General features: G+C 41.0%; 2 protein-coding genes and 1 long non-coding RNA gene across 3 annotated transcripts in view; 1 reads left to right on the forward strand and 2 right to left on the reverse strand.

The window, feature by feature from the left end:
• Positions 1-437: 437 nt before the first annotated feature.
• On the reverse strand, positions 438-7835 carry LOC119022547 (glycerol-3-phosphate dehydrogenase [NAD(+)], cytoplasmic). The gene is made up of 8 exons (XM_037103522.1): positions 7660-7835; positions 6224-6401; positions 5728-5868; positions 4954-5092; positions 3661-3773; positions 2134-2370; positions 1568-1674; positions 438-1460 (listed from the first exon to the last, which is right to left on the reverse strand). Exons 1-8 carry the CDS (start codon positions 7701-7703, stop codon positions 1364-1366), a joined length of 1056 nt encoding a protein of 351 aa, XP_036959417.1. The 5' UTR covers positions 7704-7835; the 3' UTR covers positions 438-1363.
• On the forward strand, positions 7736-16666 carry LOC119022551. The gene is made up of 3 exons (XR_005075971.1): positions 7736-7875; positions 15008-15205; positions 16379-16666. It is a non-coding gene; the product is annotated as an uncharacterized LOC119022551 (long non-coding RNA).
• Positions 10187-16667, reverse strand: part of LOC119022546 (acid-sensing ion channel 1-like) — a 59116-nt gene continuing 52635 nt past the window's right edge. The window contains exons 4-10 of the mRNA XM_037103521.1: positions 16363-16490; positions 15496-15646; positions 15311-15367; positions 14970-15123; positions 14246-14337; positions 14083-14162; positions 10187-13700 (exon numbers count right to left, since the gene is read on the reverse strand). Coding sequence (XP_036959416.1) covers positions 13581-13700; positions 14083-14162; positions 14246-14337; positions 14970-15123; positions 15311-15367; positions 15496-15646; positions 16363-16490 — 782 coding nt within the window. The 3' untranslated portion in view covers positions 10187-13580. The remainder of the gene's footprint in view (positions 13701-14082; positions 14163-14245; positions 14338-14969; positions 15124-15310; positions 15368-15495; positions 15647-16362; positions 16491-16667) is intronic.

Here is a 16667-nt window from a genome sequence, read left to right on the forward strand (position 1 = left end):
AATACTTTGTCGCTTGTTTTTGGTTGCAGTGCAGAATCAGTTTTCTGTCCTTTGCTCAGTGTCTTTCAAGGATTCAATTTCTTGTCATGTAATTGTCAACTATTGAGCCGTGGGGTAGTGTTCATGTGCAGCCTTGTGAAAAACAACAGATTCACTCAAAACAGCTCCAGCAACAACTCTAGATCAAAAACTGAGTTTAGGGTTGTGTAAGAAAAATTTACTTCTGTTGTCTGTGGAGAGAAAGCTAGCTATCTCTCTGTAGACGTAGACAGAGATTAAGATAAAAAATATACATCATTCATGTAGGAAACAAGATATACTCTTTTGAATATTCTGACATTATTTCTTCCTACCAAGATTCCCACTGTGCTGCTGTGCAGTAAAAACAATCTAGATGATTGCCTTGCTAATGTGAGAGCAAAAAATGATCCCAGCAGTGATTTGATGACTGAATTAATTTATTCACAGACACATGACATAATTTCCAAAAACACATTAACCTAACTGAGTGAAAACAGGATCAGGCAGGGTCACAATGACAAATGGCAGAGAGGACGGACGGACGTCGTTAAGTCTTTGGTTTGACAAAAAGGACAATGTTCAAGACTTAGCAACCGTGCATTCTAAGGCACTTGCATTTTTATGTTAAAAACAGTTGCTGTGCGTTCGACAGTATGTTAATATACAGTACAAGACAGGAAGTAGTATAGTGAATTATGTAAGACACTTTAGAGCATACAAAGACATAACTTAGTGAGGTATTACATCTATAATTAAACAACTCGTGGTGGACAGGCCTTCACTGGACGGCAACATAAATGTTAGATTTTTTCCCTCTACAGAATGATGTCAATAGGTCTTTGCCCTGAGTGGTTGGCCCCAGCCAAAATCTGAATGCATGATGTAGTGCCATATAAACATTGTACAAACCAGAGTCAATGTCATCAAAAGTTCTCTAAAATTCATATCAAATTATCATATTTTTGATATCCAGTAAAGTCTCGACGTCAGTGTTAGAGTTTTCAGTTTGTCTACAAAATGACACCATGCATTCTGATTTCATGTGGCTCGAATAAACAGAAAGAACTCAGGCATAAAGAGCTATCTGACCATCACACGAGGAACAAAACGCAGCCAACATTTAGCACTTAAAAAGAAAGAAGTTGAATGTTGTGGATAAAGTTGTTGAACTGGAGCTGAAGATGCAAATGTTATGCAACTTCTCCACTCACTTGGGCTGGAGCCACCTGGTTGCATGACAGCTGCGGAGTGACCTGTCATCCCCAGTCTATTTCTGACAGGGTAACAGGTGAGGAAACGACAATGTTCTTCATTTAGAAGGCACTTGGTCAGTTTGCTGAGTTTACATGTGCTCGGGGTGGTTCTGCAAACAGCTTATGAACTCTGTGACTGGATGGCCCTGATAGCAGATCTGATACACTGCATTGAACAGTGGGAACCTGGAGGAAGGAGGAGGTATTGTTGAGTGCAAGGATAACGCTCGGTGATTAATGCCTTCTCTAACTAGAGCCAGTGATTGTGTGTGTCGCGCTGCTGCTCGACTTACTTGTCAATTAGGTTTTTGTGATTGAGGATGAGATAGACCTCGGCGGCTGTTGCTGGTCCCTGCAGCTTCTGACCGTTCAGCATCTCTTTCTCCAGCTCCTCGATGGACTGAACGAGGGAGGAAACATGACATGCATGGTACGAGTGTTGATTACAAGCTTCCATTGCCCACATTCGCCAGGATAAAACACATTTCAGTCCAATCTGTTTTTCATGTTCCATTTAAGTTCTATCCCAAGACTGGACGATAAACTGAATCGCAGTCACTTCTGGATGAACAACTTGAAGTGGATTTGCATTGAGGAGATATGAGCAACTGGCAATCACGTTTAATTGTGTTGTCAAGTCATAACTGTAAAGTTTAAAAGATATCTAGTAAAACATGATTGGCCACCCATCTGACCTTCCTGCAGTGCTTATTTCATGTGCTGTGTTGCTTTGAGTATTTGAGATCTGCACAACAGCGGCATCTAATGCCAACTGCCAGTTTGGTTGAATTCAGATACATTGTACATATTCCCTCTTCTGAAGAACAGCAGATATCATACAAAAAATCTAAGCTCTCACCTTCCCTGTCTTCACAAAAGCCTCTGCTACTCTGCGGTTGCGGCCGCCATAGCAGGTTGTGATGAGGTCCGCCACGCCGCAGCTCTCCAGGAACGTTGCCGAGGACACAGGGCCGGCAGTGCAGAAAATCCGGGCGAAGGCGATCATCTCCATCAGGCCCAGTCTGATCACGGCTGCCTTCGTGTTGTCCCCGAAGCCCAGACCGTCGCAGAAGCCTGCACCGACCGCAACAATGTTCTTGAGGGATGAGAGAGGAGAAAAGTGTCAGTTAAGACTGCAGATGCAAGAACTGAAAACACCTGGATTCTTAAAGAACACAGACCACCTCGAGGATGATAACAGAATTCAAATACTGCAGAATTAATTAGCATAATAAACAGGAACATCAATCAAATTTTCAATTATATATGGAGCATTAATCATAGCGCCTCCCTTTAAGCGTTTTAGAAGTTTAACGTGCCCCATGTTTGATAGAGGTGAAAGTTGTATAACCTCATCTTTTATCCATCAACACCCAAGAATAATTGAAGCACAAACATAGCCTCAAAACAATATCGTCCCTCTCACCAAGTTATTAAAAACATTAATCCAGGCTCATGAAGCGTCTGCAGAGTAACTCTGTTCCATACTCGCATGGTGTATTTTACTGCAGATTATTTTCATTTTTAACTAATCTGTTTTTTTTTTGTTTTTTTAGATGGTTTCGTCAAATATCAACAGATATGGAATAAATGACCACCTGACTCTTAACTGAATGTGGATGAATTATAAATAAATGCACATTTTTCTCAAAAATAAATGTACTTAAATATGCTTCCTTAAAACTACAACCTCTCAAAAAGTCACTGAAGTACATGTAACAGAGTAACTGTAACATATTACTACCCACCTCTGGTTACAAGTTTTATCTTTAATATAAATATTAACAAGTGTGTTAATACTGAGACGACAAACATCTGATGGTTTTCAACTCACACATATTCTATCCCCAGTTTGCCTGCTAAACAAAATATAAATCTGAAAAACACTGGGCTAAATGGTGGCACTGTGACTGTTGAGCATGTGTAAGGTAAGATATTTGTGCCTTTGAATACCATGATTACAATGTTTTATGTTTTATTAGACATTTGGAGTTGGGCATGGATCCAAGGAGATTTATCCAGTCAGTGTTGGTGCTCAGAAACCAAACTAAATGTCACTTTACCTAATTTGTCAGAAGTCTTTTATTGGTTGTGTAAGCTTCTGTGTATAATCGAGCAGATTTACCTTTACAACAACATTTTATATTTGACAAGGCTGCAGCGGTGGAATGAAACTAAGTGCAATTGTTTCTGTGTCTGACATTTTGCCCAGTGCACAAAGACAGAGCTGCAGAGAGCTTTGCAGCTGTTGTGACTACTAAATGGATACTTGTCTGGCTAAGCTCTTTTTCAGGTTGCATCACAGTCGTGTTAACAAACTGATGTGAAAGTTGAAATGCAAGAAATAAGCACTCCACTTTTTCTGTGTTTTGTAATAAAAACCAACCTTTAGTGCTCCACAGATTTCCACCACATCGTACTCTTCTACGACAGTGACTCTGAAGTTGTTTGTCTGCATGAGTTCCTTCAGGAGAGCCCCGTGGTCTTTATTCTTACATCCTTGAAGCAGAAAAGAAAATCTGTTTTATCTTAAGAAAGATACCACCATTTAAAGAATTTAAAATCAGGAGTCATGATTGAAACACAGTGACTTTGCATCTACAATACAGCTGAAGGCCTCAAAACGAGTTACATTTCACAGCCCGCATCCAACAGATATTAATCCTGTAAAAAACAGGTTAGTGTTCCGGCTCTACACTAATAATACATCCCACGAAAAATGTGGTGCAGATCAGGCAAATGTCAAAGTGAACCAGAACACTCTGTCATTTACACAACAGATTAAACTTTCACCCCATCATGCTGACGATGCAGAGAGCTCGAGAACAAACTGCAACAAATGTCCTTCTTGCTTCAAGGCTGAAACCAGCTTATCACATCTTTAAATCCTGATCAAAGTGCAACTTTGTGCTAATTAAAGCAGTATTATGTAGAATTTGGGAGTTGGCGGGGTTTTTGGATTTCAACACCACTGTCATAAATACAAATCCCAGGTCTGTAGCAATTTGTCAGATGTAATTCAAGGTGCTGACTACTGTCAGAAATCACAGTTTTCCATTCAGTAAACAATGTTGCTGTAAAGACCATATCAGGATGTGAGAGGAGGAAAACGAGAATCCTCGATTGGGGTGAAGGTCAGGAAGTCCCATGAGGGGCAATTGTTTCTGGCTGAAGTGTTTGCAAGAAGGTAGATAGGATGACATTTATTGTCCTAATAAAACATCAAAGAGTCACTGTCCTGGGAAAGACATGATCAACTCAAACATCAGGGGAGTCATTGTTTTGGGGAAGGAGTAATTAACAACTGTTGTAAAAGTATGTGACCCTACTCTGTTGTATTTAAGTTGGAGGACTGCAGACAGCACTTTCCTCCATATTAAAGAGATCTGATTCATCACACCAAGTCTAAAAATTTCCTGAGAATTAGCAACACTCTTACTCACAAAGGAGGATTTGCACTACACTACAGACAAAAGTCATTACATCATAACAATGTGTTAAAAACTCGTATGTTGAAGTAAACCATACGTTACGTGTGTAACGCTGTAATCCTACCCTCTCACTGAAGGTACACAGTGAAGAAACGGTACTGAATGTTGCTTTGAAAAAAACCCAAAACAAACAAACAAACAAACAAACAAAAAAAAAAACAAACATGCAACACAGAGATCAGACTAACCAATGGTGGTCTCACAAAACTTCTCATCGGCGACCTCATTGGCAATGTTAGCTCCCATCAGCACACTCATGGTGATCCCAAGCTTCTCCTGGATCACATCTGAGATGAGTTTAAGTCCATCAGGCCCCTCGTCGACACCCTAGAAAAACAAACACAGGGACAGGCGGTGTATTTACTTAAGTCCACACCGCATGCTAGAGACAAAGTCCAGCCCCTTCCTATGTTCCACTATGGGGCCGTATCTTCAGAACAAATCTGTAAAGAAGAGGCAAATACACAATTTCCTAACCCTGGACTGTGACATTTATACCACATCTGTCAATTTAAAAATAATTGCAAGTCAAGAAAGTCTCACTTTGAATGTATTGTCTTTGTATTTGATTTTGTATTTAACCAAATGTATTTGACTTTGACAGTCAAATACATTTGGTTATTTTGTGGAACAGCTCAGTGAACTACATCGTCTCACTCAATACTCATCTCAAACATGATCATCACCTCAGCACACAAAAAGGGCCAAAGGGTGAGGCGTCAAACAAGACACCATCATGCAGCATCACGTTCACTACCTTGCATAATTTTTCTGAAATAAGGTCCCATGATGGTGCACCAGAAGGGGCGTGACTTCACCACTATATTTGTGTCACTGCACAACAGGCGCACAGCTCCTTTAACCTGGCCAAAGAGTCTGGCATAAAACATTAAAATGGCATCACACCCAAAATTCAGGGAAAGAAGGTGAGAAATTCATAGAGCACAAGAACAAAGTCGAACCTTGATGAGGGATATCCCCACGGCGTCGGACTTTATCTTGCCCTTGATGGTGTCACACACTTTCCCGACAAACTGGTGCGGGATCACGAACACCAAAATGTCTGCAGAGCTGGACGCCTCCACCAGGTCCGGGATGGCCAGCTGAGGAGGCAGGAATGATGTTGTGAGAGACAGACACTGAGACGCACATTACTGTCTGATGCAACCTACATTATAGCTGGTGTAACATCCTGGTTTGGGAGTGCAGTCAGAAAACTAATATTACCATGGTTGCATGCACTGTGATAAGATTCAATCTATCATGGAGGCGGCGATGGCAGGAGCTTTTAAAGAGGGAACAAGAACAAAGCCTAATGTGTCTGCACACATTATGCAGAAAATGAAAAGCATTTTTTGGACGGTACAGCCCGCTGCCACCATCTGCTAAACACGAAAGCAAAGCAACAGGCAGAAAATTGAATCACTGTTTAACGGCGAGAAACTAACGGTTTCTTACCACATTTGCCGGAAGCTTGTGCCCGGGAAGGTACTTCACATTTTCATGGTCCGTGTTTATTATTTCAGTCAGCTTGCGCCCGTTCACCATCTCCTCAAACACCCACATGTTTACGGTGGTGTCGAATTTTGAATTCTGAGCAGCGTTGGCACCCACTATCTTGGCGATGGCAGAACCCCTGCATTGTTCATAGACAGAAATTAGTGTTTCATTTATGTATCGTGTTACAATTAAGAACGCAGTGTAAACTTGAAGCAACGTGGCAAGAAAACAGTCAGTGTTGGTCCAGAGGCGATGATTATGCGAGGTGCTTAAAATGATCCAGGATGCCTTGATTTTGCCCTCCCAGTCTTGAGGTTAGACAGATTTATTGCCATCATGTGACTGCTGGCTTTATCATTACTCCTCATGTAATGTGTTACTGTGTGTTAATGTGTTATCTCATACATTGTCTAATTGTTGTTCTTTGATCATCAGCTGCAGTTTCAAATTAGATAAGCTGAAAAATGTGACTGCCCACATGATTAGTGATTAATCTGGTGTGGAGAACTGGGCCAAACTCCATTGGGAAAATTTCCTGATTTCAAGTTTCACTACAAAACGGTGATGTTACAATTGGGTCAAACGTGATTTTGAGGCAATCCTCGGATAAATCGAAGCCAACGCACCAATTCGGCATGAAAACAATGCATGCAGCATGAATGGGCTTAAAGCTTAAACTTTTATCTTTCCAACAACAGCTACATTCCTAAACAAAAAGAGAGGTTATCACATGAAATCAATCTGTAACTATATGCCGAATTCCCAAGAGGACACTAAAGATTTATTCAAGCATACTGAATTATGTTTTGCCAGATTCAGGTTATTTTTAAATAACATGGAATCTTAAAACTATCCGATTGTTGAATGGAGTTTGGCGTCTGATTTCACACAGATGAAAACACGCCCTGAAGTGTTCTATAGGCAATCGTGTGAAGCCATGCCCGGTGTCGGTGTGCGTTTTTAAAATGATATCTGTAAAAATAACTTTAATACATTTCTGCTGAGGTTAGCTAACAAGAGTGAGCTAACATGTTGCTGACACAGTGAGACTGCATGACCACGGAATCCCATTAATCGTGACTGACATGTGGCCAGTTTCTGCACACTCAGCCAGACTCGCAGCGTATTCCTCTAGCCGAGACTGAACTCGTGTTTGCAGCTAACCAAACGACATGTATTACTACTTCATGCTGTGAAGTCAAACTGGACGTTCTCACAGAGAGAAAATGCGGCTAGTTAACGTTAGCTGCCCAGTGATGCTAAGTTGGCTAGCAACGACACCGGGTTGACGGGCAACCTGCAACACACAGTCATGCAACGCAGCCGCAAAGTTAGCCATGTTCTCTAACACCCCGGCAGTTTTTACAGCTCAGCGCATGGACACGACAACTTACCAATTTCCGGAGCCGATGATGCAGACTTTCTTCGGAGCTGCCATGGTGAGGAGGTAAAGCGCTGAGTGGAGGTGGACCGCACTGAGCGCCGGGGAGGACCTGCAGAGGGGTTATGTAACGAGCTATCAGCCTCCTGTTATTGGCCCTTCTGAGGGCCGAGACGGGCCCGCCCAGCGAGAGGCAGGGGCCAAGTCTGGTCACTCATCGACCAGAGAGGTTAGTGGGCTCAGGGTTAATGGGACACAAGTCTTTGCTTTGTGGAGTCCGTACAGGTGTGGGCAAACACAAGGAGGGGAAAAAAAAAAACAAGTTAGGAAGTCTTGTTATTCAGTAAGATTAAGTTAAGATTCAAATAGTATGAAATATTGTGTGTCTCCAGAGGAAGCTGGTAATCTGATTATTTGCCTCCAGTGGTGTTACTCACAGTGCCCTCCATTGTACACAGAACTCTGGGGGGGGGGGGGGGGGAATGACCTCTGATACAAAAAAGTGCAATGGAGTGGCCACCCAGGTCAGAAGCTTCTGCCCTTCCCAGTGGACCTCACTGGACCTTATTTCTGAAAAAGTTAGTAATGGAAACAAAAAGCGTTTTGATCCTGCCTGAATTGTGCTGCAAGTAAATTACCTTATAGTTTAGTGTTAAATCTACATCATAATGCTCAACACACGTCACCAACACAATATGGCTGCCAACTTGGCACAGAATAGGTCCCAATGTTTAAGTTACAGGTTATGGTGACTGTGACATGGGACATTTTCACTTAGAAAGAAGAGAATTTTATTGTCTTGGAAAAATATCTTTTAAATTTGAAAAACATATGTGTGATCCATGGCACATTATTATTATTATTCATGGAATGTTATTTGTCTTTCTTTATTCAATACCATACAAAGTTTTTTTTTGATAAAGTCCCATGGGGTCTAGTGGAAGCAGCGATACCTCGGCCCTCTTTACTAACTCGGAAATTCAACTTACAACTTTCAGTAACTTTTGCTAAAACTTTACTACACAAGTAAGTGTGTTGATTGCAGCGGTCAGAGTGACCATAGAAAAATCCCTGTTGGAGAAATTACACTGTGCTTTGCTTAAAATGCCTCTGTTTTCATTAAAATTTTGAATGCAGAGTCTTTTGCTTATCAGGGAGCACTATTGTGGTATTACTTAACTTCGATACTGTACTGTAGCACTGTAGGTGTGCTTGATTAGAGCCCTGCAAACCTTCTCCATGCTTCCTCCTCATTATACTCACAGGAGGTGTTCATTTTTTTTTTTTTTTCGCTGTGCAAAAAATAGCCCAGCCCATTAAAAGTCATGAGAGCGACCGTAGAAAGATCACTGTGGGAGAAATTATTTGGTCTGGAGGGCTCAAACAAAAGAGGACCTTGTTGCATAAGAGCTGGAACAACTAATAGAAGAGGAGACGTAGGGAGGAAGAGAACTCCAGATTCAGCAGTCTTGTTTTTATCTAAGCAAGCACAAAATATAGCTTACTGAAGAGTGGGTTTGCGACTGGAGTTCCACCACGAGCATCAGTATCATGAAGTCACAAGTGTTCCCTCACGTGATCACACTTCCTATTGTTTATTGAATCAACAGTCACTGAGTCCCTCTTGAATCTCTGTGAGGGGCTGTGCTGCAGTCAGGCACAGCTCGAGCTGCATGCTAACGTCAGCATGCTAACGCGCTGACAAATGTTATTGTGCTGATGTTCAGCAGGTGTAATGTTCGGCGTTTTAGCATGCTAACATTTGCAGTGGAGCACTAAACACAAAGGGCAGCTGAGGCCACGAGAATGTCATACGTTTTGAAGTGGCCCCTGGTTTTGAGACAATTTCCAGCCGTGTTTGTAGCCACAAAAACATTCATTTTGATGAGATCAAATCAAATCAATTTTATTTATATAGTCAAAAATCACAATCACATTGCCTCAGTGGGCTTTACAACCTGTACAGTGAACAACATCCTCTGTTTTTAGACCCTCAACATGACTGAGGAAAAACATCTCCAGCATTTAAGCCAAAACTGGATATTTCCTCCTTTTAACTAGGGTTGTTTTTGTGCCCAAGCCAAACTAGATCATAAGCACGGCGTTGTCACAACATAAAATAGAACACTGAATAAAGAAACATTGCCAACATTTACACCGACAGGTTGGTGACATTAAAGGAAAAGTCATGCGGGTCACCGAAGTTGGCCTAATTAGGACACGCCATCTGGGAAACATGGGTAATAGTAGAAACTCTCATGGCAATTGATCAAATAGAAAGTTGTTGTGATGCTTCCATCCTGGAGAGGTAATTAAATGGAAATCTGTACAGAAAATGATGCACAGTGAAAACAAAAGCTATTTCCACTGTGGAATCATCCAACACACCCTTTTTTATGGCGAGTTTCTTGCTCCCTCACTGACATGGCTAACTGGGGGAGACATTTTAACATTATTGGTCATAGGTGTTGTTCACATCCACAGATGCCTGAAAAAGAAGTGCAGACCAGGTTTAAATGACGACACGGAACACCTCGAAGTGAATAAAAGTTACATAAAGTTGGCATTTAATCTTTAATATAACAACTGCTTCATTATATCACCACCAGACTAAAATAATCATCCTTTTATATTTTAAATGAAAACGAAGATTTTAAAAAATGGAGGCAGAAATATGACAGAGCTGAGAGCATGACTTGTTCCGAGATGCATGACCTCATGCAGTGGACGCTGAAAAACACTCCAGCAGTTTATCTTCGTTTATGGACACAGTAATCAGCTGCTGTGACGGTAGCAACACAAAAGAAAAGCCTTACACTTAAATACTGTCTTTGATAAATATTTTTTCATATGTACAGAAGAGTTTAAACACGCAGGAGATAGCCTTTATAAAATAAATACGACAGATACAACATTGGACGGATCAAACTGTTCTAATACAATAAGATTATTATCAATAGTCGTTGCAGTATTTACAGTAAATTACAGTTGATGGAATGATTGTGCTTGATAATAACATCACACAGCTACACAATATTACAGTTCCCATTCTCAGAGAATAACATAGAGCTCAACAGGAATGAATGCAAGCAGACTAATGCCAACAGAATATTGAAATATACTGAAATGGTTTGATTTTTGTAAACAGAGTCAGAGTAGAGACAGCAAATGAGACAAACCTTTAAACATGCACACGTCATGTTTACAGCCTAACTGATGACAGATACAGTGTTCTGGACTCGAGGGCAGCGTTTCCAATTTTTTCCTTTATCAGTGTCCCGAATGAGCACACACACACACACACACACACACACACACACACACACACACCGAAATACATGCGCACAGAACACGCAGAGATGTTGACACAGACTGCAGCCAGACGTGCGGATCAACTGCCAATCGATGGACCACATTTAAGACGCCCACCGTACAGTGTTACATGCAACTTAGAGCCCTAGAAGATGGAAAACCACATTCAAAAGTTTTATACGCATTTATGACTTTGCCATGTTAACACACTTAAAAGGAAACTCGCACAGTAAATGTGATTAACAACATCAACATGTAGCCTACATGTAAACATGTTCGACATTCCCTTATAGTAATGTATTGAAGTCTGTTTTGCTCCCTCGCCAGGACAATATTTTTGATGTCTTCTGAGATTTTTACATTGTCACTGAGAGGAAAAGATACAGTATGTAGCGCCTGGCTGCCATGGAAAGAAGCTCTTTAAATATTTGTTCATAATGTGTACCTTTAATCTGTTGCTGTGTATCCATCTGTTGCTGTCAGATAAGAAGATTGATACCGCTGGCATTTTTGTATCATATTATTATATTATATTATTATTATCATATTTTGTATTTTTTGTTAGTGGTGGTGCATTCCATTTGAACTGTGAAGTCGGAATTTCTGAGTTTCCAGTCTGCATTTCAACGGTAGCGTCCCGTAAAGTTTGATTTCTAGCTCGGAATGTCGGATACGCATCATCAGCCAGATGGTTGCTCAGTGCATGAACAGGTGTGAAGGCTGCATATACTCTTAAGTAGTACTTCTGTTTTATTTGTGTCTCATTAAATCAGTCATACACACGGTACTGTCCAACTTCTATCTGTGGACATGTTGCTTCAGAGCCTATTGAGACCCAACTTGTTTCCAGGTTGAAGGACTGATTCCTGCAGCAGTTTATTGGCATTTTCACACTCTGGTTGGTGTACACATTCAACAAAATAGATTTAAAGTGTTATTTGTGAGCTTAAGATTTTATCATAATTTTCAGCCTTTTGCTAAACTTAAGCTAAGCTGCTACTTGTTGTAGCTTCATATTTTACTGTTAGATATGAGAGTGGTATCAATTTTCTCCATTCTTTCTGCCGGAAAACAACAATAAAGCTTTGTCCCAAAAGTCCAACCATTCTCATTTTCATATTATCTTTACAATCGGGGGTTTCACAGCTACAGCGTTAGGCTACTTGGTCTGATTTGACCAGTAGGCTGGCTTACAGTAGTGAGCTATTGTTAGCTATTCACCTTATTTTCAAATAAAGAACCAGACACGGAGCACAGCCAGTTTTTGTTTTTATGGTGCGAGACTTCCTGCCATGCACATCTGCCCACCAGCTACCATTTAGCCAACTCACTTTTCTTTGCAGCAGCTAGCACAACAAGCTGGTTAGCTTCGTTAGCTCTCATGAGGGAGGTGACAGAGTGGAAGTGCGGCACAATAACAGGAAGGTGACCAGCGTTTTAAATCCACGTTCAGATAATAAGGTGAATATGGAGGATTTTTGTTAGTCAATTTTACAAAATTAACACCACATACAATCATTTCGCTCTTTTTCCTGGATTGTCACTCATTATCAGGGATTGTCCTTTTAATTGTGGCCTTTTTCACAGCAGACACTCGTTTAGCTGGCATTTCCACTTGTTTAGCTGTGAAAACACAGGTGATACTTCTATTGGAGTCTCCTGGTAACACATGGCAGTGAGCCAGCCCTCACAATACCAGGAGCCTGAATCTGAAGCAGCTAAATTCAGCTGTCATTCATGTTAAATTTACACCTGTGTTCTTTTTGTTCTTTTTTTTTTGCTATGACAAGTCAAAATGTCTCCTGATGAAAAGGCCTGTATCTGCCGTTCAGCAAATGTCAACGTTGCCTCACTTTAATGCCTGCTTTTTGTACTTTTATCCTGTTCGTCTAGTTTCCATAAAAGAAAATGACCTTTTTGTTATTAATTTGCTTGACTTGTAAATTCTTCGGGGCTGCTGTCATCCTTGCAAGATGAGGTAGTACAGTACATTGCTCTGTTTTTTTTTTCTTTCTTCTTTTTAGCAAGGGAAGACTGTCGTAAGGTGGGGTTGGATGATATGAATATAAAAATGAAATAAAGGGGGGGGAAGTCAAGAACAAAGGAGCGAACAATGAAAGCAAGCCACCAAGGACAAAAGTGAAGCATGCGAAGAACTGACAGGAAGATTCCTCAGAGAAAACACTTTGCAAATGAAAATGAATGACAAAAAAAAAAAAATACTCCTTCAAATTGACAAATGACAAACACTGAGCTGCGATTTCAAATGCTGATTTGCTGAAGACCCATATCTAAGTTTATGCCCCTATTAAATGTATCTGTCTCTACGTCTTGAAAAGCTGTTTTACAGATGACCATGCAGATATTCTGACATATTTGAATTCATCACAACATGTTGATCACTGGTTTCTGCCCCCCCCCCCCCCCACTGTCTATGCGGCTCCTCCTGATGTCGGCCACATGCTGAATTCACTTCACCACTTACAAACCTTTCACCAGGCACAGTTCACACACTTGCTCTGTTTGCTCCGCAGTCTGAGAAAACTGCAACGAACAAAGTCCACCGACACCGCTCAGAGACAAGAGAGTGCAGCGGCTCTCCTCCCTCACGGCTGCAGAAGCCTAGTGAAAGTTACTGACGTGACACTTGACGTCATCCAAGCTCAGCACTGTTCCCTGGTCGTTGTTGTTGTTGTGCTTGTGCTTATTGTCAGAGCAGCGACACAGCTTGTACTTGATCACCTGAGGAGATAAACACAGCGTCAAACAGTCTAGGTTTTGGAAACGCTGATGTCAAGTCACCACAACAACAACTGGAAATGTCATATTAAATTTAGCATGTTCACTTAACTCAGTCATTAGGTCTTGTGTAAGACTTATTTCCAAAAAATGAAGGTCTAAATGCCGTTTCATGGGCTTTTCTGTTTTCAGGAATAAATCCATGGTGGTAAAATACCACCCCCCTATCTCTGGTATTTATTTGGCCTGTATCTAGTTGAATTTGAGAATAAAAATAGAGGTATCTGCGCATAAGAATATACAGGACAGATAGTAGCTACAGCTCTGAATTAAGTAACCACTCAGTTGCTGCAGGATTATTCTTCTAATCTAATTACTGTCTCACCTCATAAAGGTAGTCGAACAGCTCCAGAATGGTGAGTATGCTCGCCCCAATGAAAAGTCCCATCTGACCACCGATGTCACCTGAAATAAGAAAAATGTAAATGTACGAGAAGCAGTACTGGAAGATAGTCCAATGTGCGAAGAAAAACTCAATAAATCTCTACCCAAAAGTCCAGCCACTTCATAAGCCTTCTTCTGTTCAATAGTTTCATAGTTGAGAGCCTCGAAAAAGATGTCTAAAACCAGGATGTTCTCCCTGTGGAGGAGATGGAAAATCGTTCATGTTCAGTTTGAGGAAACTTTAACATTAAGTCATCCAAGTCAGCATTAAAAAGCAGCATTTAATGAAGTCTTTACAACCAAATTTGAAGTAGTTTTAAGCAGTTTCTGCCACTAGGGGTCTCTCTATCAAAACAAAAGGGGCGTGACAGTGTTGTGTTGTGTGAGGAGGAGAGAGTCTGGTGCAGAGCCAGACCTTCTGGAGGAATAAACATGGGAGCTGTTTAACCGGAGGAGAGTGCAGAGATTACTCTTTAAATCTTGATCTTGATTTAATTCAGTGTCTCGGTCAACAGCTACGACTCCAAACAAACTATAACTGAAGGCTTAAGTACAAACAGATAATGACTAATAATATAGTACAACACAATTTTGTTAAATATGTCTTCATTTGAGACATTTTTATTAAAATTGTTGCTGTTATTGATTTTGGTTGCATAATTAGTGTAGTATTTTTGTATGCGTACAAATGTGGCATTTTTGTTGTGTATATATGTGTATATGTTTTCTTTTCTTTTCCTTTGAAGCAAAATATATCTTGAAACTGAACATGTCCCCTCTTGCGACAAAGTAAATGTTAACTGTACTGTACGTTTGGTTGATCCTCACTTAATATACTGCTCAGACTTGTTGTACTTCTTTGCCAGATATTTGGCGGAGGCCTTGCTGGGGATCTTGACGAAGGAAAGCTCCTTGCTGTATCTGGTCATGTTGCACGGCGTCTCACACACACAGACGTCGTTGTCTCTCTCCACCAGGAAATCTGCAGAGAGGAAAACCAGAGCTCAGCGTGACCTTTTCCACAGATCTGTGCTGCTGTGACTTAAAGATGTCACGAGATGATGGTAATGTAATGTGTGTGTGGTTGTGTGTCTGTGTGTGCTTTTTTTTTTTTTTGGTGTCAGTTCCTCAAAGATTCGCACAGCATGTGGACGGAGCCTTTTTCTTACCAAGAGCTGGGTCAGCACATTCTTTGTACAGCTCGGGGGTGCAGTAGGGTGCATCGCCTGGAGCAGAAAAACAGCCCACGTTCACATCAAATTAGCTTCCTTTGAAGTGCCTGGAAGTGGTGTTTCACTGCAGTGTCATTAACGTGAATGTGATACAACACGCAGTAAAGAGCTGTTTTCCTCACCAGGCATGTGCACCATGCGACAGTTGCAGTTGTCCACCAGGTAGCGCGTCTCACAGTCAATACGACAGGCTGTGATGCTGTAACTATCAAAGAAGTCTGAATCCATGGCCGTCACCTTACAGTCTCCCCAGGGTGGAGGAAGATATATGAGCTGCAACAACACCATACATCACATCACTTGTTATACACAGCCACAGTTATAAATAGGACATTATGTAGAACAACAAATATTGTTTTGACAACCGAGAATTAAGAGTTTTTAAAGATTTAAACATTGTGAATTCTGCATGAATCGTTGCTCATTTATGTTTTAAATACTTTGTGTATCTGAATTGCTATTTTATTATCAAATTCTGGACACATTCAAATATTCTTTCACTATATATCTTGAGTGGCTTTTCCTCCTCCAGGCCTGTCATAGGTAGTCATCCTCCTCAAGCCAAAACTGTTAATTGCAACAATCTGTCAGCAGGACTTTACAAGACGATTCACCAAAATCCTGAGGATTTACTGAGGAACAATCGAGGAGCGAGATCAGGTTTTTCTATGTCACTTTGGACAAAAGCATCTGCCAAATGACTAAATGTCAGTGGGCGAAATTCAGTTGGAAAAAGGTTACATCATGTACGTTCTTACACAAATCAGAATGTAGTGTTTGGGATGAAATAGGAGAAATGTTTAAGGGGTTGTTGCTTATGTTTACCAAATCAAATCAAACCAAAACCCACACAGTCCTGACGATGATGATGAAATGGCTGTTAAACTCCTTATGAATAATAACTCGGGAATGCACTGAATTTGACTTCATGTGAAATTTAAGATCTCAGGTGCTTTAAAAAATGCCACATGTACGAGGATGATTTATACCCTCTGTTCCTGGCAGGAGACAAACGTCTGAAAACCGGGTGCCACTCCAAATCCGAGCTGGTCAATGAAGGACGGCTCGTCCTGACTGTGGATCTGAACTTTGACCCCAGCTTCAAAAGACGTCTCATCTGCAGGAATTCAAAGAATGAGGGATCACAGCAACACGCTTTCACAATGTGTTCCACCAATGAATCCAGACACTCGAGTTCATGTCTCGGAGTTTTTCACTCTGAGGTATTGACACACCCACACGCTGCTAGAGAGTGACAGATAACCAGACACGGCAGCCAGTGAATGATGTCCCC

Source organism: Acanthopagrus latus, chromosome 7 (genome assembly GCF_904848185.1).
Source record: "Acanthopagrus latus isolate v.2019 chromosome 7, fAcaLat1.1, whole genome shotgun sequence".
In the NCBI taxonomy this organism is placed as follows: domain Eukaryota; kingdom Metazoa; phylum Chordata; class Actinopteri; order Spariformes; family Sparidae; genus Acanthopagrus; species Acanthopagrus latus.

What these genes read in the sequence shown, in the direction of transcription:
- LOC119022547 (XM_037103522.1), bottom strand. Translation starts at nt 7,703, where the DNA reads ATGGCAGCTCCGAAGAAAGTCTGCATCATCGGCTCCGGAAATTG. An exon ending in TGGGGATATCCCTCATCAAG is followed by an intron (nt 5,093 to 5,727) that starts GTTCGACTTTGT and finishes TTGTTTTTCTAG; the next exon opens with GGTGTCGACGAGGGGCCTGA. An exon ending in GTTTTGTGAGACCACCATTG is followed by an intron (nt 3,774 to 4,953) that starts GTTAGTCTGATC and finishes TTCTGCTTCAAG; the next exon opens with GATGTAAGAATAAAGACCAC.